At 39.4% G+C, this 27,961-nt stretch overlaps 1 protein-coding gene across 1 annotated transcript in view; it reads left to right on the top strand.

The window, feature by feature from the left end:
- Positions 1 to 451: 451 nt before the first annotated feature.
- The window catches only part of LOC139309900 (vomeronasal type-2 receptor 26-like), a 48,459-nt gene continuing 20,949 nt past the window's right edge, over positions 452 to 27,961 (top strand). The window contains exons 1-3 of the mRNA XM_070934087.1: positions 452 to 727; positions 5,417 to 5,626; positions 7,861 to 7,913. Coding sequence (XP_070790188.1) covers positions 452 to 727; positions 5,417 to 5,626; positions 7,861 to 7,913 — 539 coding nt within the window. The remainder of the gene's footprint in view (positions 728 to 5,416; positions 5,627 to 7,860; positions 7,914 to 27,961) is intronic.

Below are 27,961 nucleotides of genomic sequence, written 5' to 3'. Positions count from 1 at the left end.
CGTCCAATGCAGAGTTTATCACTTGAATGCTAGTTTTTCTTTAAAATAATGATGGAAAGAGCTGTAGTTTCCTCTGCCCAACCCTTTTCCATACTTTGATAACATCTCATTGATAGCCGTTCCTTCATTCTTATAGAAAGAAAGGATGAGTTCTTTGCAGAATCGCTTTTCCTGGGCATCTATGAAAAAGCCTCTTCTTTTTATGGTGGTTCTACTCTAATGATTCAATTAGTTTGAAACTGAGTTATTGGAGAAATGAAAGTCAGCACTACTACAAAATGATATATTTGTAACTTTTAACCCTGGTGGTTGTTAATCTCAATTCCATCTTCTGAACAATAATAAAATGGGTGACTATTATTTGCCCATTGTTATGGACCAGTATTAGCGTGAGGATCCAAAGAGAAATAAATAAACTTGAACATTATTTTACAGTAAGACATTTAATGATATGCATAGAATCATCCGCTTCATTATGACCATTGAAGAGGTCATCAAGACTCAACGATACCTGCAAAATGTCACCGTGGGTTACAACATCCAGGATGACTATTTTAACACAATTGGCACTTCAGAAGCTTTGCTGGACATGCTCTCTACCGGAGATGCCAATGTTCCCAATTACAGCTGTGGAAGGAAGGACAACCTTTTGGCTCTTGTTGATGCAGCTGCCAGTGATATCTCCATCCAGATGTCAACCTTAGTAGGCACCTACAAAGTGGCACAGGTATGTGTGTGTGTTTGTGTTTCTCTATCTGGTCAAGTGAATGGAACAATAGATCCAACCATTTTGTTTATGTCAGTTAGTTTACTTTATTGCCATTGCACTTTGTTCAATGAAACTAAATGCCGTCTTCAGTGTTTATCATACATAAGAAAACTATAAAAATAAAACAAAAACACACATCCTTCACATTCTATACAATTGAATTGAAATCCACTTGTACTTCATTAGTATAACACTATACAGTAGAAATCAATATAGTTACTGCTCTGGGATAGAAGCTGTTTTTCAGCCTATTTGCCCTTGTTTTTATTATCCTGTACCATCTGCCAGATGGTTATAGTTCAAAAAAAAAAGGGTGCCCAGGATGAGATGGATCTTTAAGAATGTTTTGAACTTTCTTAAGGCAGCGGGAGCTAGAAAGCTCTTCCAAAGAGGAGAGAGAGCAACCAATGATGCTAACCCTCTGGAGCGCTGTCCTATCTGCCACTGTGCAATTGGCAAACCATACACAGGTGCAGTAGGTGAAAATACTCTCTATCTTTCTGTCGATGCAGAAAGTTGTAAAATATTATATAATGTTGTTATTTATCTTTTGTATTTTACCGTTTGGTGTATGTGTAGGTTTCTTTTTCTTTTTTTGTTTTTTGTCATTTTCTATTATATTTTTGGTTTTAAAAATGTAAAATATTCAATAAAAATCTTTTATTTTTGAAAAAAAAAATACTCTTTACCGTGCAGCAGTAGGAGGTCACCATCAATTTTTCACCAGTGCTTTTGACCAGTGCTGCAATATGAGCGTCCGAGGTCATGTCCTCTTTTATGATAACACCCAAAAACTTAAAACTGGCCTATATAAGCTCCTTAGTCTTATTGAAGAAGGTGAAGTTGAAGAATTCTTTATTGGCCAAGTGTGATTGGACACACAAGGAATTTGTCTTGGTGCATATGCTCTCCTTGTACATAAAAGAAAAGATACATTCGGCAGAATCATAATTTACAACTCTTAATGATAGTCATAGGGAACAAATAAGCAACAAATCCTATTAGGAATCTTAAGGATACCAGCAACAAGGTTACAGTCATACAGTCATAAGTGGGAGGAGGTTGGTGATAGAAACGATGAGAAGATTAATAGTAATAGTAATAGTAATGCAGACTTAGTAACTAGTTTGATAGTGTTGAGGGAATTATTTGGTTTGCAGAGTGAAAGCGTTTTGGGGGAAAACTGTTCTTGTGTCTAGTTGTTTTGGTGTGCAGTGCTCTATAATGTCGTTTTTAGGGTCGGAGTTGAAACAGATTGTGTCCAGGATGTGAGGGGTCTGTAAATATTTTCACAGTCTTCTTTTTGACTCGTACAGTGTACAGGTCCTCAATGGAAGGCAGGTTGGTAGCAATTGTTTTTTCTGCAGTTCTAATTATCCTCTGAAGTCTGTGTCTGTCTTGTTGGGTTGAAGAACCAAACCAGACAGTTATAGAAAGACTTATTGGTGTTAAGGATGAAGTTATTGTCTCCACACCATGAAAGCAATTATTGAATTCAAGTATTGCTTTTCACTGTGGCCATTTCAGATGCCACTGCTATGGCTTAGGATCCAGTGTGAGGAAAGATCAAAGCAGTCATATCCTCTCATGACACCATCCCCATTGCTTTGATGGTTTCTGCTACACGTTTGTGAAAGTTACCAGAGGCTCTGTGTCTAGTCAAATTGTCTTCTGTGCAAAAGGAAAATGAAGCAATGATAGAAAGCTCTTGTTTTGTAGATTATTTTAGCCAAAATAATATTTTTTTTCAATAGTAATATATCCTAGATTCATGAAAAGAACCCCAGTGGATTATTTTTCTTACAGTCTACATAGAAACTCATAGAGACCACTAGCATTAACTAACCACTTTATTAAAACACTGCAAACACGTTAGCCAAAATGGTAAGAGCCATGGTGGCTCAGTGGTTACAATGCAGTACTGCAGGCTACTTCTACTGACTGATGGCTGACTGCAATTTGGCAATTTGATTGTCACAGAGCTGTAAAGCACTGTGAAGCGGTGTTATTGCTCTTGCTTCCCCGCCCCTCCCGCAACCTATTGATGATATAATCTATCACAGAAGTCTCAAAGAGACTTCACTAGAACCTCCTATTGTCTGGACTATTCAAGAAGTATCCCAATTGGTGATATTTACTCAAGAAAATTTCAGCACCTGGAATAATGGTTAAATAAGTACCTTATAACCCCACAGACTTTTATTTGTGGAGCTCCAGAGATAAAAGATGTAAAATATCTATTATCTGAATGTTAATAGTTTATATATTTATTTTATTTTATTAGTTTGTCAAACATGTACGACATAACAGGAATAAGTATGAACGTTTATATTAATACAGGAAATGGGAATGAATTAATGGGGACAGTAGGACAGGGACGGAAGGCATGCTGGTGCGCTTATGCACACCCCTTACAGACCTCTTAGAAATGGGGTGAGGTCAACAATAGACAGTTTAAGGTTAAAGTTATGGGGGATTGAGGATGTAACAACAGAGTCAGGTAGTGCATTCCAGGCATTGACCACTCTGTTGCTGAAGTCGTATTTTCTGCAATCGAGTTTAGAGCAGGTTCCTTGAGTTTGTGCTCGTGTATTGTTGTGGTTGAAGCTGAAGTAGTCATTGACAGGTAGAATTTTGTAGCGGATAATATTCTGTACTAAGCGGTGTAGTTCTAATATATGAAATATACTATATTTATATTAATATGTATATGAAAAAGAGAGATCAGTATCTTAAACCGCACATTAGATGAAGGACCTTTTGGAATCTATACATTAAACCAATATATTTCCTTTGCAATCAGAATTTTAAAACATATTTATAATATGAAACTATAGTTGAACAAAAGAGTTTAGCTGGTATTCCCATATGTGGATCTCATGGTGGTAGCTTGTAGTGATGATACAGAAATATTATTTGTAGTCTGTATTCTTTTCTTTTATTCTTATTAATTTGTTTTTATTCTATTTTATATAAGGTTCTGCTTATTATATTATGTATCTTCATATGGGGTCTAATAACTGATCAACCACATACTATTTCTATATGGTCATAAGAACCAAGTTGGATGGATTAAAAGCTATCATTTAGAGTTGATCTGACTCCAAATATAATACAGAATTCTTCATAACTTTTTTTCAGACCAGTTATGAAATTGTTTCAGAGGCTCTGAGTGATAAAAGTCAGTTCCCCTTTTTCCACCCGATGTTCCCCAAAGAAGGGATCCAATATCCCGGCATTGTCCAACTGCTCCTCCATTTCAGATGGACCTTGATTGGTCTCTTTGCTTCTGACACAGAAAATGGAGAGAATTTCATGAGGATTTTTACTCGGATGCTTGTCAGGAATGGGATTTGTGTTGTTATATCACAACGATTCTCAACAACTCGACTTACAGCACCCCTCACCCCCTTAGAGAATGCCGTCTCTAAGTGGAGACAAGTCAATGTCTTTCTTCACTCCATCGAACATGTTCCTATTTTGGAAAGAATTATTCCTTTCCATTTAACATTTAAACAGTTGTCTGGACCTATAGAAGGGAAAGTCTGGATCCTCACAGTTTTGGAGAAATATAACATGCAAAGGAAAAGAGTTTTAAAGTACATTCATAGTATATGGATTTTTTCTTTACAGGAAAAAAAAGTGACAAAAGATAATGCCGTATATCCCTACCACTATGTAGAACCCCAATATCGAGATCGGTCTTTGCACTGTTCTTTTTCAAAGCATGCCTTTTCTGTCAAAGGTCGTAGAAGATGCACCCAGAAAGCACCAATGGAGAACAAAATAAGCGGTATGAACATTATAACTAAAGTAAAAGTTTTCAGTATCGTGAGGACTCTGACCCACACCTTGAATGCTGCATATGCCTCCATATCCAGGAGGAGAAGAAAGAAGGACAAAGAGAAGTTGAGGGCTTCAAGGCTGCAGCCATGGCAGGTATTGGATCCCAACAAGGATCTTGGTTCCTCTGGCGAAGGAGCTCAAAGGAAGAGGGGAGGGAATCATCTCAACCTCCTTGTGCCACAAAAGATTGGCAGTTTTGGCCACTCTAATTGCTTGGAGCATAAAGTTCCCAACAGCAAAAATGAGGGCAAATATATCTTGATATTACAGACTGAAAATTTTCTTCCCCTTTGGGGCTCTCAGGTTGCCTTGATGCTGACCTTGACTCTCACGCTTCCTCCTCCTCTGATTCGGCTGCTGGAGGGGCCGGTGGCTGACAGGCCACAACAATGTCTCCCCCCACCCCCGTGTTATTTGTCATTTACTCTAGAATCTTCCCTATAATTGGCCAATTCTGTTAAGTATATTTTCTCAATAATATTTTGTCAGTCTGTGATTGACAAATTTTGCTGAATGTTTTTGTTGTTGTTGTTGTTGTTGTTGTTCACTTGTGGAAATAACACCTGTTCTAATTAACCATATTTGCAACTGGTAAAATTGTAAAGATTCAAATGTGAATAGACCATGTAGGACAGGAGTGTCCATCACATACAGGCCACACACACACACCAGCTCAGCAAAGGCAAAAAATGTCATGATATGTCACGATACATCACGTGACACGATCGAGATTGACATCCCCGATATAGGATAAGAAACCAAGGTTTCTGCTTTTAAAATTCATGGACTTTTCCATTCTAGCTTCATCCCTTTATGAAGAAGAGTGTATTTTGTAATCTTTCCATTTGGAAACTGTACGTGGATCAAAATGGAGATATAGCTGCAGATCTGGACATCGTTAGTGGGTTTAGATCCAAAGATTACCTCATCAAAGGCAAACTGGGGAGTTTTGAAAAAAAGGGACTTTTTGTCAACCAAGATGCTCTTCAACAGCTAACGTCGCTCAACCAGGTGAGAAAAATATTGGTGTCTTTTCTCTATTGTCCAAAGATGTAACACAGTTTTCAAGCAAGCTAAGCATAGTCACCATGGCTTAATGGTGAAATGAAGCCACATGAAACTGATGAGAGGGATTATTGGCATTGGTTTGCCGAACCGGTAGTAATTACACCTTCTTAGCCCCACCCATGCCCAGCCAGTGGCCGCTCACCATTTTGCATCCATGCATCAGGCACTGTAAACATCTACTCATCAGCAGCAGCAGCAGCTACCTCCAGACCTGGGGGCTGCTGACTCTCCCTCTTAGAACCAATGGACAGCCCAGGCTCTGCCTCTGTCTATCTCTTTCTCTTTGCCAGCTCCATTTCTTCTTCCCCCTTGGAGCCCTCAGGCTGCCTTGATGCTGACCCTAACTCCCACACCTCCTCCTCCTCTAATTTGCCTGCTGGAGGGGCCAGCGGCCAATAGGCCACAACAGTAATGTTTTAAGCACCCCAGAGTTATCCAGAGTGATGCATTCCTCTCTTTCCCCACACATGGATAGAGCAACCTGACTTCTGTTCCTAAAAGGGGGGTCCAAAGCTTTCAGTTCACATGAAATCATAATGACTGTTGTGATATGAGATAATGCCCTTACCCAGAAGAATTGAAATAAGACTTTGATCCAAAGAAAAGTTCTTCCTCATATCAGAAGTCATGAGTGACAATTTGAAAGGAAATGTTACCAGTACTTAGATTTGGCCTTTGGCTTGTAAGAAGGCACTTCCATCTGAAAAGTTCTTGAATGCAATTTTTATCTTGATTGTTGGATATTAAAGTCTCACTGGGCAAAAAAAGGAGGATCCAAATTTAATGCATAATAATCATAGGTTAGTCTTTCCATGCCAGTTGGTGTCACCAAATTGAAGTTATTAAACAAAAAGGGTTGGTTTTGTTTTTTTTGGGATCTCTAGCTGAGCCTTAGAGTCAGGCTCATTTCCTACTTCCAGCAGCAAAAGATACTTGACTTACCCTGTTTGAGGCTCACCTTCTCATGATCTCATGTCCATCTTACACAGGGGTGGGCTTCAAAAGTTTTAGCAAGAGGTTCTCTGCCTGGTTGCTGGGTGGGTGTGATTGTGGTGATCGTGGCCTAGTCAGCCTTCTGAACCACAGCAGGGGGGACTTTCTTCGATCCTCCAGGAGGGCAAAAATGGCCTAACCAGGCTCCGGAGGCCCATTTTTCACCCTCCCCGAGCCTTCGTGAATGCCCTGCACTTACCTGCATCCCAAAGAGGGCCCATGGGGACTCCTGGGAGTGGTGGAATGGGGTGGGTGGGGCCAGCCAGGAGTGGGATTTGGGGGGTCTCTGAACTGCACAGAATCTTAGTTAGAGGTTCTCCCAAAGTCCTGCAAACCCCCTGCAGCCCACCCCTGATCTTACATCACAACAGTTCCAGAAATTAGGCAGTTTTAGTCTTATTTCACTAGCATGGCAGCCACATGACTTGAGGAAATAAATACTGTATATAAAAAAACAAATAATATTCCCTTTAAGGTTCCCTTCTTATTTGGAAGCACCTTTTGCTTTGTAGCTTTAGTAGAAAACTGTTTCGAAGGGCTTTACAATGTTTTATATAGTCTTTAAGAATTTTTTGCAGCTCCTACTAGTGAGAAGTTGGATTTTTTTAATCACAGTTTTTCTTTTTGGAAAACAATCTAATGGAGTAAAAATTTTAATACATTTATAAATTTAATTTAAATTTAGAATCAATCAATTTATTACAGTCTTAGACCAGAGACCAGAACAAATAAAAACGTTCAGTAAATATATGTATATGCGCTGTAGTTATGTTCATCCTTAAGCAGCCACTGAAGATAGGTAGAATCGGAACAGCCAGGATACCTACCAGTAGCAGGTATTGGCAGAATATGCTTTTTCCTAATTGCTGTATAAAAAGAAAATCTAAGGAGCATGTGACCCACAGTCCTGAGTTGCAGGAACAGAGACTTTCCATCAATGGTATCCTTTTATACTTGCCGTACAGGACGGCAGATGGAAATGCATGGCACTGTGGTAGCAAAAATGCTAAATTTAATGATGAAAATTTACAGTTAAATTAAATACAATTTAATATGAATAGCTAATCATACTTGAATGTCATGGATACCTGAAGAATAGAGGAATGCATGTTCAGATGGCTATAAGGAGGAAGCCACTGGTTGTCATTTAATGCTTAAATATTTTTTCAATTCAATCTTTCCAGACTTCATTAAGTAGAAAAGTACCTTATTCCAAAGGGATCTACCAGAAGCAAAGGTGAGGAACTAAATGAAGAAACGGTCATTCTAACGGTCATTTGGAATTAGTTAGAACTTTTATATTCATATAAGTGAGGCCCATAGTGTACTGGACTAATGTTTACATTGACCTCTATTCTCCATGGATGGTCAGTCCTGACATGTTTTCTTTGGCATTCCTTATTTGCCTGCTTTAGAGTTTCCCTCAATCCAAATGTGTGGAAAATTGTCATCCTGGATTTGTCAAGCAGGCTCGAGAAGGAGAGCCGGTTTGCTGCTACGACTGCATTCCTTGTCCAAAGGGGACCATCTCCACTCAGGAAGGTGGGTAACTCTGGAAGAAGAATGCTGGATTCGTCAAGACCATCTAGATCGAGGTGCATGTTGAAGACACATTTAATTTAGAATACGTAGCTGTTTTTCTTCCATAATGGGAGGAATAAGAAAAAGATCTTGAAGGATGAGATTGGAAGAGATAGGAGGACATGGTGGATTCTGCAAGGTTACTTATGCCAGGGAAAATCTCTCTTCTACTTGTCAGTTTAGAAGTCTCCTGTCATCTTACTTTTACTAGGAACATCTGAATTCTGTGAGAAATGGTTTCAGATTAGTGGTGGGATTCTACTGGTTCGGACCGGTTCGGGCGAACTGTTAGCTCCAACTTTCAGCCATGAGCGAACCAGTTCTCTCTTTCTTTGGAATTGACCCACCCACCCGCCCCTGCTTTATACTCACCTATATTTCTGCTTCCGAAGCCTAGCTGATCAGGGAGGCAGAGTGGATTGCCGCTCCTCAGCTGTTTTCCTTGCTCTCAGCAACACGGAAGTTCACTCTTCTACCTACTGCGCACACATACACAGCAAAGCAGTCGAGCGCAGTGCGTGCTCAGCGAACCAGTTGTTAAACCGGTAGGATCCCACTCCTGTTTCAGATGAATGGCTTTTTCTCATCCAAGCTAACTTTACTTCATAGGCCAATGATACATCAATCAATCATGCAACCAATATTTCAATCAATTAATCCATCAGTCGATCTTTATTAAGTTCATAGGGCCACATAACCAGAAAGAACTAATTGGGAGGATCACAGAGGGAGAGCTTTTGGGTTGAAGAAACAAGAGAAAACCAAATGGAGGATTCACCATAAAATCCATCAAGAGGATATCAGTGTGAGAGGAGAGATGTAAACTAAATTTACCATTATTAGGCATAAAATCTGCCTCTTTCCTCACAAATACTTTCACTTGTGATTTAAGAATTAAAAGACAAATATTGTTTATAGCCCAGTTCAACCCTCCCAGATTCAACAAAACCATCATAATAGATTCATTAGTAGGATCCCTACTAAGCCTGTCCATCTTATAGTTACAATTTTATTGGATATTAAACAGTGGAATACAAACAATTAAACACACACAAACACACACGCGCACACACACATGCGCACACACACACATACACACACACGAAATCCAGTTGTGATTCTAAAAGGAAAAAAAGCTTTAAATTCACTTTTGGGATTAAAAGCAATCAGATAAAATAGAAAGGAAGAGGAAAAGAGAATTAATAAAGAACAATCTACATAATATGCATTTATATCAATGTGAAGTTCATTAAGTCTTTAAAAGTATTATTAAATCTAGAGAGTATGGAAATAGATTAATTCATCTTTTCATTTTTAGAAGCTGAAGTCATTTCAGAAAGAGATCACAATCTCAGTTTCTGTTCATGTATTAGTTCAGGAATATATTTTTTTTTTACATCAAATCATTTTGATATGAAGTGACTTTGGGCAAAATGCAGTTAAACCAATAATGGAACATTTTAAAAAACCAACCTAAAGCATGTAAAGAAAGTTTACTTTAAAACGGTCAGCCAGACGAATGTTTTATATATGTATGCAGCCTCCTATTTACGATTTGCTATGGAGTTCCTGTCTCTCAGTATCCTGCTGTCATCCAAAGAAGGTCTTTCTTGAGATGTGAAAGGAGAGACTATAAAAGCAATATTACTTTCTGTTTTGTCAGATACTGAAAAATGCACCCAGTGCCCAGATGATCAATATCCAACTGAGAACCGAATCCAATGTATCCCCAAAAGAATAACCTTCCTGTCCTATAAAGAAACTCTCAGCATCATCCTGATCTCCTTTGCCCTAATCTTGTTCCTAACCACAGGTTTTGTTTTACTCATATTCCTTCAATACCTAGAAACTCCCATTGTCAAAGCCAACAACCGGGACCTCTCCTACATCCTCCTGGTCTCCCTCCTGCTTTGCTTCTTATCCTCCTTGTTCTTTATTGGCCGACCAAGGAAAGCCTCCTGCCTTCTCCGACAAGCAGTGTTCAGCATTGTCTTCTCAATAGCTGTGTCTTCTGTGTTGGCCAAAACGATCACAGTGGTATTGGCCTTCCTGGCTTCAAAACCAGGAAATAGGTTGAGAAGGTGGTTGGGGAAGAGCTTGGCCAACTCCATCATCCTTTCTGGTTCTGGTGTCCAGGTTGTCATCTGTGCCTTGTGGCTGGGAATTTCTCCCCCATTCCCTGACTCTGACCTCCACTCCCAGCCTGAGGTGATCATCCTTCAATGCAATGAAGGCTCCATCACCATGTTTTATGTTGTCCTTGGCTATATGTGTTTCCTAGCCACCATTTGCTTCACTGTAGCTTTTTTGGCAAGGAACCTGCCTGGGGCCTTCAATGAAGCTAAGCTGATCACTTTCAGCATGCTGGTTTTCTGCAGTGTCTGGGTCTCCTTCCTGCCCACCTACCTGAGCACCAAAGGAAAGTCTATGGTAGTCGTGCAGATCTTCTCCATTTTGGCCTCCAGTGCTGGGCTGCTGGGCTGCATCTTCTTTCCCAAATGCTACATCATCCTCCTGAGGCCAGATCTAAATACAAAGGAACATCTAATGACAAAAGTAGAGAAATAATAGTGAAACTGTTTTTAGGCTCATGACGTTTTACTTTTCATTGCCGTTTTTAGTGTGCTTGTATTGTTCCTTTGCATAAATTGGACAATAAAGGTTATTAAAAAACAAATGAATAAAAATATGATGCGTTTAAGAGTAATCAAATTAGGACTTCCGGTTTCCTTGTCTTCGGCGACGGCGGCGCTCTTTGAAGCTCCGCCAGCCCCGCCGCCTGTAGAGCCGCTTCGAGACGAAGAAGCGGCTCGAAAACTTCTAAATCCACAGGATTGAAGAAGGAGAGATCGCAGGGCACAGGTTGAGCCCCTGTAACCCCCCAGGGAAGTTTCTGGGGAGAGAACAGGCGTGGCTCCCTCCCAACCTGCTGAAACTCCGGGCGACGTGGGACGATTCTGCTTTTGCAGAACAAGCCGGCTGCAGGAAACTTAAAGCGAAAGAACCAGCTTTAATAAACAGCGAAACTACTGAATCCTGAAATTTGGAAACGCAAGTATTAGCACTTTGTTGACTTTTCAATCTGAGAAAATGCGAGTGAGTGAAAGTGCTTTGAAAAAACATGGCGCCTAGCCTCAGAGTTAACGAGCCAGCGAGTGTGGATTGGTGAAGTTACTTTGCTTTGTTACAAAGTTTCCAAGTTGCTACAAAGTTGCCTTGCTTGTTATAAGAGAAACAACTGGGAAATTTTTCCCTTTTCAATATTGGACTTTGCTTTATTTTAACCCTTATTTGATCAAATCTGGGGGACTTTTTTAGAAGTCTTTGTGCAGGAGGGAAAGGAAAAGGAACTTCCCTCTTTAGAAAAACTAGATCACGAGCCAGGATGGCTTCAAAGAAGCAGGAAGGGAAGGCATTAGGGGGGGGATCCCCCACACACAAACATGAAACGCAACTTCCCCCTGCTCAACAGCTACAAACTCAGAAAAAAGAATTTGATGTGGGAGATTTAAAAGAATTTATTTCTAAAACTTTGGATGATAAATTTCAAAAATCTCAACAGGAGATAGATGATAAACTTCAAAAATCACATCAGGAATTTATGCAGGAAATTAATGAAGTTAAAGACATGGTGAAACAGAATCAAAATAAGGTGACCAAAAAAATTTCAGAAGTGGCGTCTGGCCTGGCAGAATTTATTGGGACAGTTGATTTTAAAGTTGAAGAATTTAAATCAGAAGTTAATGTTAAGATGAAAGACAATGATTATAAAATTGATGAGGTTGACAATAAAATGCAGAGAATTGAAGATGAGATTGTTATGATACAATTCCGGGCGATGGAATTCGCCATACGGCTTTGGGGAATTCGAGAGGAGGAGAGACAGGATTTGAGACAAGTTTGCTCTGAAGCCTTGGCTAAGATTTTACAAGCTAATCCTGATTTGGTATTTCATAAAATAGATAAAATATACAGAGTGAACTCTTGGGTGGCCAGACAAAGACAACTGCCCAGAGATGTGGTCATATACTTTACTGATAGAGAAATTAGAAATGATATCCTGCAAAAATCTTTTCACACTTCTGTACAAGTGGGGGGTTCACGACTTGAAATTTTTAAAGAATTACCTCCTAAAATGCTGAAAGCTAGAAAAGAATTTGGTTTTCTTGTTAAGGAATTGAAAAATTTACAGATACCCTTCCGGTGGGACGCACCAGCTGGGATAATTTTTAGATATAAGGGAGAAGGATATCAGTTGAATACCGTGGAGAAGGCACAACACTTTTACAGTACTATTCTTAAGGAAAGAACACCATCTCCACGTACATCTACAGTTTTGGAGATTAAGGAGAGTGAAGAGAGGCAATTGAAAGAACAGTCTAAGCAGGAATTAGAAATAGTGCAAGGTGCAGAAGGAGGTTTTCTGAGTGAGCCCTTGTTGGATTCTTCTCCAATTCTGGATTTGATTCAGTTGACTGAAGTTAAAGATCAACGTATAACTAGAGCTCAATCCAAGCTATTTAAACAAAAGCAACAACAACAACAGGAAAGACAAGACAAGAAGGCAGTTAAGAGTATCATACAAGAGAGTGGCGCTATGGGAGGAGCGAGATCGAAGCTCTCGGATGAACTTCAAATATTTTGCTCTGCGCTCCAGAAAGAGGCTGATGACCTTTAAGTGTCTATCTTGGAATGTCAATGGGTTGAATTCAGCACAGAAAAGGAAGAAATTATTTACATATTTGAAACAATTTAATAATGATATAATATGTTTACAAGAAACGCATATTACAACTCAAGATCAAAAATATTTGATAAACTCAAAACTAGGAGCACATTATATATCTTCAACTTCGCAGAAAAAGAATGGTGTGGTTATTTATGTAAATAAAAAATTAACAGCGAAAGTTATAGAAGTAGATCAAGATGGTAGGTTTGTAGCAATTGAATTGCTCACAGCAAATGGTCAAATTCTTTTGATTGGAATTTATGCTCCCAACCAACAACAGGACTATTTTTATAAGATGTTACATACTAAAATATTGCAATGGGACTATAGATCTATTTTAATTATGGGAGACTGGAACGGAGTAATTGATTCTAAACTAGATAAAAAGAGCTTGGCAAAGTCTAGAATTAGACTACCACAGACTTTTTTTGATATGAAAGAAGATATGGAACTAAAAGATGTTTGGAGAATACATAATCCAAATGAATTGGATTACACTTTCTTTTCTGATAGACACAGATCCTTTTCTAGGATTGATTTTATCCTGTTGTCAAATGATCTACTTGTTAAAACAAAAAGAACAAAGATTTTTCCAAGAACTTTGACTGACCATAGCCCTGTATGGATAGAAATTGAGATGGACAAGGTTGAGAGACGTTCTTGGAGATTAAATGAGAACTTGTTTAGATATGAAAAAAATACAATAGAACTTAAAAAGCATTTGAAAGAATTTTTTGAAATAAATTTGAATAAAGGTACCCCAATTGAAATTGTTTGGGACGCAAGTAAAGCTTATATGAGAGGGGTACTTATCTACATGAATTCTAAACATAGACTGTTCCGACAAAAGAAAAGATCTGAGTTGGAAATGGAAATAAAGAATAAAGAACAGTTACTTATTAAAAATCTAACAGATGAAAGAATACGAAGTGCTATAAAACTTTTGAAAGACCAATTTCAAATGCTTATGGCGGAACAAGTTGCAACAAGCCTACAATACGCGAAGCATAATACATTTTGCAACGCTAACAAACCGGGCAGATGGTTGGCTTATACATTGAAGAAAAAACAAAGTACACGGACTATTGATAGTATTGATATTGGAGGGAAAGAAATTTTTCAACAAAATTTAATTAAAGAAGCTTTTGTGGACTATTATACTAAACTATATGCCAAAGAAGAGGTGCAGAATGGACTTATAGAAAAATATTTAAATGATAAGAGAGTTACAAAAATTACTGATCAACAAAAGGAAAGAATGAATTATCCTATAACAGAGGAGGAGATAACAGCAGCAATTAAACAGTTAAAAACAGCCAAAGCTCCTGGCACGGATGGTTTGACTGCAGTGTATTATAAAACTTTACAAGCTGAAATGGTGGGACAACTTAGAGATTTATTTTGCAATATTCAACAAGGGGGTAAAATACCCCCATCTTGGACAACTGCTTATATATCTTTGATACCAAAAGAACAAGTTGGTCCTAAAAAACCAGAGAATTACAGACCAATATCTCTTTTGAACACAGACTATAAAATTTATGCGAAGGTATTAGCCAACAGGTTGATGCCAGTAATTCAAAAGGTGATTCATGAGGACCAAGCGGGATTTATTGAGGGCAGATATATGAAGGACAATGTAAGGCAAGTAATAGACTTATTGGAATATCTTGATAAGAATAAACAGATCCCTGCAGTGCTGGTTTTTCTGGATGCAGAGAAGGCCTTTGATAGAGTGGATTGGAATTTTCTACTAAAGACTTTAAAAAAGATGGGCTTTGGGGACCAATTTATACAGGCGATTTCAGCAATTTATCAAGAGCAAAAAGCACAGATTATTATTAATGGAAGTCTGACGACTGAGTTTAAAATTGAAAAAGGAACAAGACAGGGATGTCCGTTGTCCCCACTTTTATTTATTTTAACATTGGAAGTCTTGCTAAATACAATACGGGACTCTAAAATTTTGAAAGGTATAATGATAAGGCAAGAGGATTATAGAATAAAGGCATTTGCAGATGATCTGGTGGTTACCCTATCACAACCAATGGAATCAATAATCTTGATGAACGACATTATACAAGACTATGGTAGAGTTTCAGGTTTCAGACTGAATTCAAAAAAGACTAAAATGATAGTTAAAAATATGACACAAGATCGTAAACATGAGCTTGAAAGGAGGGCAGGTTTTGAAATTGTACCTAAGGTAAAATATCTTGGAGTTCAGGTTGCAGAATCAAACATGAAATTGTTCCAAAATAATTATGAGGTGTTGTGGCGAGAGGTCCAGAAAGACATGGAGATTTGGAAAAAGCTGCAACTGTCTTTACTTGGAAGAATAGCAGCAGTTAAGATGAACATTTTGCCAAGATTTCTGTTTTTGTTTCAAATGATTCCGGTGCTTAAAAGTGACAAACAACTGAAAGTTTGGCAGTCTGGTGTGAATAAGTTTGTCTGGAATGAGAAGAAGCCGAGAGTGAAATTGAAAATTATGCAAGATGTTCCAGAAAGAGGAGGCCTTAAACTCCCAAACCTACAGTTATATTATGATGCAGCAGCTTTAACTTTAATAAGTGATTGGTTGGGAAGTAAAAAGACTGGAATACTGAATGCAGAAAGTTTTGATCTTGAATTTGGATGGCATGCTTATTTATTCTATGACGACAAAGTAGACAAAGTATTTAAAAGTCATATACTTAGAGAATCTTTGATGAGAGTTTGGAAGAAGCACCGACTCAAATGGGATTACAAAATACCGTTATGGCTGGATCTTGGTCATACTATGTGGAATACAAATATAATGTCACTCGGGGGGGGGGTTATATAAAGAGGTTCTTTTTACAGATGCGGGCAGATGGCAGCTGAAGACATTACAGACACTGTTGGATGAAGGAATTAATTTAACTTGGTTACAATATAATCAACTACAATTGAGATGGAAAGAGGACCAAAAAACTGGTATTATGTTGCATGAGGAAGAATTGGTTAGACATATAAGAGAGAAAGGTCCAATGCATATTAAAAGGCTTTATAATGTTTTGCTAGAAAGGGATTCAGAAACTGAATTAGTTAAAGATTGTATGATTAAGTGGGCACAAAATTTTGAAGAACCAGTGATGTTGGAAACATGGGAAAAAATTTGGGTTCAGAATGTTAAATTTACACAGTCGCAGAACCTGAGGGAAAACTTTTATAAAATGTTTTATAGATGGCATTTAGATCCTAAAAAGTTGTCATGTATGTACCCTAATGTTCAGCCAAAATGTTGGAGATGCGAATGTTTGGATGCTACGTATTATCATGTTTGGTGGACCTGTAGGAAAGTTAAGGCTTTTTGGATAAAAATATGGTGGGTTATGCAGAATGTTTTGAAGAAAAAAATTCAATTCTCTCCACAATTGTTTTTATTGGGTATAGTTAAGGGTTTTACACGGGGTGAAATAAAACTAATATTGTATATGATAACTGCAGCAAGATTGTTGATAGGTAAATATTGGAAGAATGAAGCTTTGCCTACTATCGAGGAATGGACTTTGAAGATGGCTAGTTTTGCAGAGATGGCGAAGATTTCAGCATACTTAAAGGATTGTTCACAAGAGACTTATGAATGGGAATGGAAAAGGTGGATAGAATATGTTCAGAACAAATACCAAACTAGAAAGTATCAAATAGCTTTTATTTGAAAATAATGTATTAGAAATATCTTAATGTAAAGAGAAAAAGAGGAAAAATTATATAGGGGGAGGGATGGGTTCAGGTTTATATATCAGTGTTATTAGTTATGAGTACATAATAGGGAAGTCTGGGGGGGAGGATTAGGGAGGGTTAGGGAGGACGGGAAGTTTGGGGAGGGAGGTGGGGGGGTGAAAAAAAGGGGTGAAAATGTAATTGTAAAACTTTTGCAATAAAAAAAAAAAAAGAGTAATCAAATTAAAATACAATATAATCTTCAAACAGTAAAATAACTGAATAATTCAAATTTTCATTCAGCCAGAGATGGACAGAGAAAGAAATAATAAAATAATAAAAAATAAGTTATTTTAACATGAGACACGTTTCCCAAAAGAAAGTGAGAAAGTATATGTTGCCTAAGATGAAATGAATATGGAAACCTAAATCTTTGAACACTTTCTCTCCTTCCCTTCCTCCCTCCCTCCCTCCCTCCCTCCCTCTCCTGTTCTTGAAAGTAGATGAGGGCAGTAAATCTAGATGTTAAGTACACCAGATGTCACCCACCCCTCCCCAGTTGCAACACTCTAAATGACCTACACTAGTTAAGTTGCAGGTGTTAGATTCCGTTATAGAATTTGGACCTCAGAATTTCAGGACTTGGTCTTGCGACATCACTGCTCTAACAGCCTTTCTGAACATAACTGAAAAGTAATGATCCAACAGCAAAACAGCATCTGGAAAGCTGAATAGCTTCTGTGAATATTTGATCCAGGGAAGACAGAGAAAACATCCTCATACCAGATTGGTCTCTTATCCAAAGAAGCCACCTGATACTCTAGTCCTCAAAATAGATAGCTTTCTGCATTGTACTATGTGAATGGGAAAAGAATATATGCTAGATATATGATATCAGGAGGATATTCCTGAAATGTCACTATCCTGACTTAACTAGGGAGCTGCAGGGAGAGTCCACCGTCTCCAGGAGCTGCCTAGAGGAGAACTGGCTTTGCCACATCCAAAGCTGATTTTTGACCTTCCGGGCCCACCAGAAGTCAGGAAATGGGCTGTTTCCAGCCTCTGGGGGGCAAGGAGGCCATTTTTGCTCTCCCCAAGCTCCTAGAAAGCCTCTAGAGCCTGGGAGGGCAAAAAACTGGTCCCACCAGTCCCACTGGAAGTTGGGAAATGGGCCATTTCCAGTCTCTGGAGGGCATCCGGGGGTGGGTGGTGGGGAAGGCTATTTTCACCCTTGCCAGGCTCCAAGAAAGACTCTGGAGCCTAGAGAGAGCAAAAAACAGACCTTCCAGGCCCACTGGAAGTTGGGAAATGGGCCGTTTCCAGCCTGCAGAGGGCTTCCGGATGGGTGGGGAAGGCCCGTTTTCGCCCTCCCTAGGCTCTTAGAAAGCCTCTGGGGCCTGGGGAGGGTGAAAAAAAAACAGGCCCCACCGGTCCCACCAGTAGTCGGGAAATGGACTGCTTTCAGCCTCTGGAGGGCCCCCATCAGGGGGATGGGGAAGTCCGTTTTCACCCTTGTCAGGCTCCAAGAAAGCCTATGGAGCCTGAGGAGAGCAAAAAACAGGCCTTCCGGGCCCACTTGAAGTTGGGAAATGGACCATTTCTGGCCTCAGGAGGGCCTCCGGGGGGCCGGGGTTGGATGGTCTCAAACGTGTCTCCTTAATAGCTCTATGGGAATCAGTATTCCCATTCCCCTGAGGTCTGTGTAGTACTGGAAGGAAATGGATATTTATCCTCTTTAGGTATTACAAGTTCCTCATTCAAATGACATAAACTTTCCTCACATAATCTCCCCATCCTTGTGGTCACCGCTACTGACTGACAAAAGGTAAATATTAAACCTCCCCCAGGACTGAAGTCATGTCTTCCTCTCTACTGGATCCTTTGTGCCCTCCAGTAACCCCAGAAGGCCGGATGAGTTCATGTGCTTTCTGGGGACAGTAGAAAACTTGCTCTATAAAAGCGACCGTGTCAAATGAACTCCGCCTCTGCCTCAAGCCATTTGCACAGTGGTGCTCTTTGGGAGACCCAGCCTGGATCTGAACCAGACTTTCCTTCTAATGATACATACCTAAAAGTGTCAAACCAAGCCTGGGCTTCCCTGCCAAACTGTTTTTCAAAGAGGAGCTTGCAAAAGAGTTTTGAAAAAGGAGCTTTGAAAAAGCTTTCAAAGAGGAGCTTCCAATCAATAAAAGGATAAGTCATATGACAATTTTTGTGGACTTTTTATGCAAAAAGACACTAAGGGTGTTTCAGTCACCAATAAAGGTACATTGCCCTTTAATTCACATAGTCCTTGACTTACAACAGTACACTTAATGACAATTCAAAGTTAAAATGGCACTGAAAAAAAGTGACTTATGGCCATTTTTCACACTTATGATCTTTGTAGCATTTGAACATACATTTTGATTTACATTCGGATGCTTGACAACTGACTCACATTTATGACGGTTGAAGGGACCCGGGGTCATGTGATCGCCTTTTGCAACCTTCTGACTAGCAAAGTCAATGGGGAAACCAGATTCACTTAATGTTAATTAAGTTAATTAAGTTAATGTTCACTTAATAAAATTAATGGTATTAATTTAATGACGATAGTGATTCCCTTAACCAATGTAGCAAGAAAAGTCATAAAATGGCGAAAAGCTCACTTAACAATTTCTCACTCAGCGACATACATTTTGGGCTTAATTGTGGTCGTAAGTTGAGGACTACCTGTAAAAGAAATCTATTTGCCCATTTCAGCAAATTCTATCCATTTCACCAACCAATTCCTCCATGGTGGGCAGGGCTGAATTTTTCTGAATCTTCCATGTGGAATAGAAAAAAAATGGCTGCTGTCAGGTTAGATTCAAAGTTGACAGTTGCTGCAGCCAACTGTCACTGATCGGGATCTTTGTTCTGTTGCTAGGCAAATAACCTAACGCCATGATGGCGAACCTATGGCACGTGAGCCACAGGTGGCACACAGAGCCATATTGGTGGGCACGTGATCCAGCCAGGTGATTTTTGGACTTTCTGGACCCACCGGAAGTCAAGAAACATGCTATTTCCGGCCTCTGGAGGGCCTCCAGGGGTGTGGGGAAGGCCTTTTTCACCCTCCCCAGGTTCCTAGAAAGGCTCTGGAGCCTGGGGAGAGCGAAAAATGGGCCTACCGGGCCCACAGTGCCGTGTGCCAAAAGCGGGGGGAGTGCAGGGGGGTTGTGTGCGCATGCACGGGGGCAGGGCGCATAGAATTAAGAGTGTGGGCACACACACGTGCGACCCCCTGCACTCATCCCACTTTTGGGGGGCAAAAAGGTTAGCCATCAGTGACCTAACGGAACCTCCCTTCTGCTCTCCTTCATCCTGGGCCATGACAAGTCAACACTTCAAGAGCCCAAAAAAACAGCAAAGAGGACAAAGGAACACCTTGTCTTGTCTCCTTCTAGATACCACATGGTTTACTTAGATCATCATTAATCATGATTGGAGATTTCTGACACTAAATTCCTTGAATAAAATTCTCAGCAAAGTTCATATCTTCCAGAACTTTAAGTAAAAAAGACCAATTCAAATCCCAGGTCCCCTCAAACTAGCTTCTGGGTGGATGTGGGAAGAAATCACGTCTCACCATCTACCACACTGTGGGCACTGCCACCATCTCCCCTGCGGACCTCATGGCCCATTCTTTATTTAACAAACCAAAAAACTTCAAAATATAGAGGATTTCAGTGTCTTACACATAAGACAACACAGAGAGTGTCAAGGAAAAAATAACTTTCAATCCCTCCTTTACCTTTCTCCAAATTTACTCAATGATACAAGCTATCACTTTCCTGTCTTTTAGTCACCTCTCATTCAAACTCTGATATTCCTGAACTATTCTATTTCTAGAACAGATTGGAAATGAAATTGCACTTCAGATACTTCAGGAATTTTAAAATTGGCTCCAATTTAAGGTACATAAACCAAGATTTAAAAGAAAAGAAAATCACAAACAGGCCCTAGTCTTAACTTTAGACAGGGTTCAAGAAACTGATTGCCTCCATAGCTCTGGGTGACCTTACCCAAGAGATTTTGGAGGAGAGACCATCTTGAAGGACAGCAAAGGTTACCTGGTTGTTGATATATCTTCATCTATTTTCTGGATGAGTCCTGACAGGAAGGATAACCACTAGAGAACAGGGCCTCCAAGGGTATATCTGTGATTTTTTCACTAACATCCCTTTCTCTAGCATGAAACGTTGCCTTTCAACACGGCTCCAAATAAAAAGTCAAGGATCAAAAAAAAGTTAAGCAACAAAGGAAAGTCCTTGTTGGCCATGCAGGTTTTCTCCATCTTGGCCTCTGGTGCTGGGCTTCTGGGCTGCATCTTCTTCCCCAACTGCTTCATTGTCTCCTGAAACCAGATCTAAACACTAAGGAGCATCTAATGATAAAAGTTGTGAAATGATTTCTAAGGCTTATAATATTTACTTATTCATTATTATTGTATTTATCTGCTTCCTTTGCAACTTATTTATTTTATTTTATTTGATTTGATTTCTATACCGCCCTACTCCCGAAGGACTCAGGGCGGTGCACAGCCAAACAATAAAACACATACATACAAAATTTAAAAGTAGAATAAAATCAAATTAAATAATTTTGGCCCCGACAAATTTAAAACCCCAAACTTTTAAAACCAATTTAAAATTGAATGTATAAAATACTAAAAGATATTTAAAAATTAAAAATCTTTTATAAAAGAGGGGGAAAATTAGGCCAGGCCGGCCTGGTGAAATAGTAAGGTCTTTAAAGCGCAGCGGAAGGTGCGCAGATCTGGGATCCTCCGTATCTCTGGGGGGAGCTCGTTCCAGATAGTAGGTGCCCCCACAGAGAAGGCTCTCCCCCTGGGGGCCGCCAGTCAGCATTGTTTGGCTGATGGCACCCGGAGGAGCCCCTCTCTATGGGAGCGTACCGGCCGGTGGGAGGCTATTGGTGGTAGTAGGCGGTCCCGCAAGTACCCAGGTCCTAAGCCATGGAGCGCTTTAAAGGTGGTAACCAAAACCTTGAAGCGCACCCGGAAGACCACCGGGAGCCAGTGCAGCTTGCGCAGGAGGGGTGTTATATGGGAACGCCATGTCACTCCCATTACCACCCGCGCGGCCGCACTCTGCGCCAGTTGGAGCCTCCGGGTGCTCCTCAAGGGGAGCCCCATGTAGAGAGCGTTGCAATAGTCCAGGCAGGAGGTGACAAGGGCATGAGTGACCGTGTGTAATGAGTCCCGATCCAGAAAGGGATGCAACTGGCGAATCAGGCAAACCTGATGAAAAATCCTCCCGGTCACGGCTGTCAAGTGCTCTTCTAAAGACAGCCATGAATCCAGGAGGACGCCCAAGTTGCGAGCTCTCTCCATGGGGGCCAATGATTCACCCCCAATAGTCAGTGATGGCGTCAACTGACTATATCGGGACGTCGGAAACCACAGCCACTCGGTCTTGGATGGGTTGAGCCTGAGCCTGTTCCTCCCCATCCAGATCCGTATGGCCTCCAGGCACCAGGACATCACTTCAAGGGCATCGTTGGGGTGATCCGGGGTGGAGATGTACAGCTGGGTGTCGTCAGCGTACTGATGGTACTCCACCCCGAAACCACAGATGATCTCGCCCAGCGGCTTCACATAAATGTTGAACAGGAGAGGCGAGAGGACCGACCCTTGCGGCACCCCACATATGAGGGGCCTCGCGGTCGACCTCTGTCCCCCTGTCAACACAGACTGCGACCGGTCAAAGAGAAAGGAGGAGAACCACCGCAACACAGTGCCTCCCACCCCTAACTCTTCCAACCGGTGCAGCATGATACCATGGTCGATGGTATCAAAAGCTGCTGAGAGGCCTAACAAGACCAGGACAGAGGAGCACCCCCTGTCCCGAGCCCTCCAGAGATCATCAACCAACGCGACCAATGCCGTATCCGTGCTGTACCCGGGCCTGAAGCCCGACTGGAACGGATCCAGATACGTTTGACAATTTATGTTTTTAAAACTAGATAAAATTATGAACAGTGTAAGACTAAGGAAATTAAAATCTAAGATCATATCAAACAATAGAATAAATGAATTAATAATTAATATTTATGGTTTTTAGCCGTTGGTAGTCCATATTTTCCTCAGCGTGAGAGTTAGCCAATATTTGGCTTAAGCAACCATTCAAAATAGGACAAATATGAGCCATGTCCTGGCCATTGGAATCCCAAGAGTTTGACAGATTTCTTTAACATAAGTTACAAAGGTCTCAATGTCATCGCTTTCATAGTTCTTTTGGAATCAATATTTTCATTTCTCTGAGGTTTGGATTGTACCGGGAGGAGAATGGTAAGTGAGAAGGAAGTGATGTTGCAACTTCAACAACTCTAAATGATGTTGGTGCTCCTTGTTCTCCTGATGTTCTCTTTCTGAGCAGTCTCCATTCATTTAACTCACAGATCAAGTTGCATCCTTCATGTGGCTTCTTCTCTCTTAGCCTCCAGTTCCAGTTTCTCTGGGCTGAGATGCTGAACGGAATTTCTGACTTCTGCTGAGGAATCTCCTGAAACAAACATTGTTATAGACGATGCTTTCCTGACAGTGTTGGCAAGCCATCCCCTTTGTCACTTGTCAGCTAACTGACTGCCCTAGCTCTATCTTCCCTAGCACTACCTAGCCTATCAGTGTTCCTAGTTTCTTGGAGAAAATGTAAACTTTGGTTCACGTATGTCTTCTGGTGGTTGACAGAGGAAAGGAAACCATTTTTAGGGCAAGAAAGCAGGGAGGAAAATGATAAATTTTCAAGCCAGGGAGTAAAGAGTTAAGAGCTAAGAATTAAGGTTATATTTTTAAAATCTCTAAATTTAAAAAAAAAATGTTTTCAAATTTTTTAATTTTATTTTTTTAATTGTTAATTTTTTTCAATGTTTTAAAATTCTTTTTTCAATGTTTTAAAATCCTTTTTTTCAATTTTTCAATTTTAAATTCTTTTTTCAATTTTTCAAATTCCTTTTCAATTGAAAAAAAAATAAAAATTATTTGAATTATTTAGAAATTTTTAAATCCTTAATGATCTAAGAGAGAAAAAGATCACAGTGGGGGTGGGGGGGAGATCGACATCTCAAAACATGGAAAAGAGTGATGAATTTTTAGGACACAGAATAAAGGGCCAAGAACTTTTGTTTCTGACATTACATATTACATTGCAATTAATGTCCCCAAAGTGCTTTTTTTCAAGAGGCAACTGGACTTCATGGTTTTTCTTTGAAGACGTTTTACTTCTCATCCAAGAAACTTCAGAGCTGAAGAAGCTTCTTCGATGAGAAGCAAAACAACTTCAAAGAAAAACCAGAAAGTCCAGTTACCTCTTGAAAAAGCATCTTTGGGATAACCATGACCTGGATGACTAAGATTCTCCATAAACACCACAGCTGTAGACCTCACAGCCTTCTGTATGTTTAGTAAAATAACAAAGTTCAAAACATAAAGCTTCTCAATATATAACATGGATATAGAAGGACAACAGAGAGACCATCAAGAGAAAAAAATAAAAAGTTCAATCTATTCTTTTCCTCTATTAAGCAAATGGTATAGTCCACAGACTGTCATTTTCCTGCTCTTAATCAACTCTCATCCAAAAATGGGTATTTCTTAAAAAGATGGGAAATAAAATTTCACTCCGGTCACAAGCAATTTTGAAATCAGCTCCAATCAGGATTCATACATGGAGATGCAATAGAAAAGAAAATCATAAACAAGTCCAACCAAACTTAAATGAGACAGGCTCAAGGGTACTGATTGATTCCTTGCCAAGAGAAGACAGGCAGCTCTAGAGTTAAGTGTCACTAATCTAGAATGTCACCAAACTATCTAGCTCTGTATGTCCTTCCCCAATGTTCTCTGGAGACAAGTTACTATATTGAAGGACAGCAGGAGTCATTATCTGGGTATTGAACTAACTTCATCCAGCATCACTTTCTGGACAAGACCTAACAGGAAGGATCGCAACCATTAAAGAACAGGGACCTTGGGGGTGGATTTGTTATTTTTCACTAATGTTTTTATCCAGCTACTCCTCAGCAAATGGAGAATTTATGATTCCCAGAGGAGAAATTGCTTCTTGCTGTAATTTTCAAAATTCTGGTCTTTGAGACCTCGTCTGAGGTAAACATCAGACTGAAACAACATGGAAGGGATCTTGCCTCAGAAAAGGATAAATGCCTCAGTCACACACATTATGGCACATGTTTTGGGACAGACAGGAGATGTGCTCTTGAATGTACTTTCTCTTCCAGGTGAATCTTGGTTTGTCTGAATCAGGAAAGCCACTATTTCGATATTGTGAAGGTGCTTTGAATTCGTCTAATTCCTCTTGTTCTTTTTTCAGGAACGGGAAGGGGATTGATTCAGCTCCATAAATTATGGATCTTCTGCTTCTGTTGTTGATCCTGCTGGTGTCCCAGCCAGTCTCTGGGAACCTTAGAATGAAGTGTCCACTGAATTTCGAGCACCAGGATGGAGAAAAACCATGGAGCTATTACAGGCCTGGAGACCATCTCATTAGTATCATCAACACTGGAAGAAAAATATTGCATAAAACAACATTGCCTTTCAACACAGCTCCTCGTTGTCACTTTGACTCGTAAGTCATTCAGTGTGATGGAGTTGCATTCCCTCTATTTGCAGTTCTAACACTCTCGTTCATTTCTTCTTATTTTGCTCATGCCTGTATTGTAGAACCTGTCTAATTTCTTGAATAATTTTGATTTCCATTGCTTCTCTTTTATTTTGTGGACGGGAAAATTTCAAATCCAAAAATGGGACAGAAAAAACCTGCTGAAGATATCCAGATTCTATCACTTTCCTGCTCTAATCCTGTTTTATGACTTGAATGCCAACTTTGTTTTAAAGTTTAAAGTGGTTATTGAATGGGTTGTAGTTGCCTCTACCCAGCCCATTTCTATATTTTTATAACCTCTCATTCATATTCAGTTAATGATCTTTATAGGAATGGAGAATGGCTTGATTTTAGAATTGCTTTTTCGGATCACATATGAAACAGCCTCTTCATATTATGATGGTTCTACTTTAATAATTGAAACTGCTATGTTGCAATATTTTCAGGATCAGACTCAATAAATCTAGTAAGAGTTAAGAGTTCAAATATATCTCTCTTTATTTACACTAGGCATTCTATATTCACTGAATATTCACAGATAGAAGCCAGGAATGGGTGCGTGCAGCTCCTTATATATACAATGGGTGGAGCTAGATGTGGGAGTGGTAAAGTATGAATACATTAAGAAGTGAAGAATAAATTAACCCCTGATACCCCGTTCATACACTATTTACATATTAGAGAATAAGGCATTTACATGTGACAAATCCCCCTCTAAATGCCGATTCGGTATGCTACACCAGTTACATTCAGATTCAGGACAATACAAAACATATAACTTGGAAGTCAAGTATTTATGCTGCTTAGAAGGTAAAGGCTTTGTCAATATGTCAGCTAATTGTTCTGATGTCTCACAATGCACTGCTTTAATAAATCCATCCTGAGATAATTGTCTCACATGTTTAAATTTTATGTCTATATGCCTGGACCTTTGTCCAATGGCATCAGATCTAGATATTTCGATAGCCGCTTTATTATCTTCATGCATGACAAAAGGTAAGACAGGTTTCTTCCAAACATCAGAAATTAAATCATTAAACCATACAAGGTTATTTGCCGCTTTAGATAAACAAACATATTCTGCTTCTGTCGTTGAAGTGGCCACTAAGTCTTGTTTGCCAGTGTACCAGTAAACTGGACAATCATTTAGGAGGAATACATAACCGGATGTACTTTTTCTGCATGAAGTGTCTCCAGCCCAATCCGCATCTGCGTAACATGTGAGGTTTGGTTCCTTAACATTATTAGGTTCTAATATCAAACAAAAATCTAAAGTATTTTTTAAATATCTTAATATCCTTTTAACAGCTTCCCAATGATACATTGTTGGTTTGCTGACATGTCTGGACAATAAATTGAGGGGTAAAGCGATATCAGGTCTTGTCCAATTAGAAATGTAAAGAAGTGAACCTATGATTGATCTATAGAACGTGTTATCTTTGAATTCAGGGGATGATTCATCAGCATTTCTTAGGAAGTCAGTCTGCATAGGAGTGTCACAGGGTTTGGCATCACTTAGATTGCATTTGTTCAAGAGCTCTATGATCTTATCTCTCTGAGTAAGTTTGAATCCTCTTTTAGTCTTATTAATTTGAACACCAAGATACTTATTTACTTTGCCTAAAGATTTCAATGAGAAATGTTCATTTAGCTTAGATACAAATGTTTCTCTTCTTTCTTTATGTTTACCTATGTACAAAATGTCATCCACATAGATCAATACAAATTCTATGTAATCATCACCTTTTTTGACAAAGAAACAGTTATCAGCAGTAGTAGCATTGAAATCCATAGTTTTAAGTACTTTTACTAAACAATCATACCATCGTTTACCAGATTGTTTTAACCCGTATAAACTCTTGTTTAATAACCAAGTCTCATCCTTGTTTGTGTATTGACTGTGAGGTGCTCTTACATATATTTCCTTATCTAGTTTTGCGTGTAGATACGCAGTCTGTATGTCATATTGGAATACATCGAGATTGAGTTCTGATGCTACTACTAGAGCTGTTTTGACACTCTCAGTTCTTACTGTGGGGGAGTAAGTGTCAGTATAGTCCTCTGGATATTTCTGTGCATAACCCTGTGCAACTAATCTAGCTTTGTATAGGGTATTGCCTCCCTCTAAATTTTTAATTTTATATATCCACCTAGTACCAATAATGGTTTTGTCTTTTGGTGCAATTGCAGGTGTAAATACATTTAATCCTTGTAAACTTTCCATCTCTTTTTTCATTGCTAATTCCCATTTTTCCTTTTCTTTACGAGGAAGTTTTAACACTTCCTCATATGTATTAGGTGTCGTTGGTTCTCCATCCATGTGCATTATATAATCCTTGTATTTATTTGGCATTTGATTTCTGGTGTTTCTAATTGTTTTTTCAGGTTTACTATTGTTATCATGCAAATATCTTGCTTCCTTTTTTGTTAGTGTGTCTGTCTTTATTTTGTGTTGACTATTTGTCCATGTTTTAGTTTTGATTCTATGATTGTTATCATTTAGCTTTTCTATAGTCTTTTTCTCTTGGGATTTCGTATCTTTGTTGTTACTTGGGAATATTTCATTAAGATGTATTTTAGACCAGTTGGCCTGTTCATGGAACACAGCTGTTCTGGAAACTA

Source organism: Pituophis catenifer, unplaced genomic scaffold (assembly GCF_029215685.1).
Source record: "Pituophis catenifer annectens isolate HBS135680 unplaced genomic scaffold, rPitCat1.0.hap2 SCAF_2, whole genome shotgun sequence".
Lineage (NCBI taxonomy): Eukaryota > Metazoa > Chordata > Lepidosauria > Squamata > Colubridae > Pituophis > Pituophis catenifer.
This window is presented reverse-complemented; position numbering and strand designations above follow the sequence as displayed.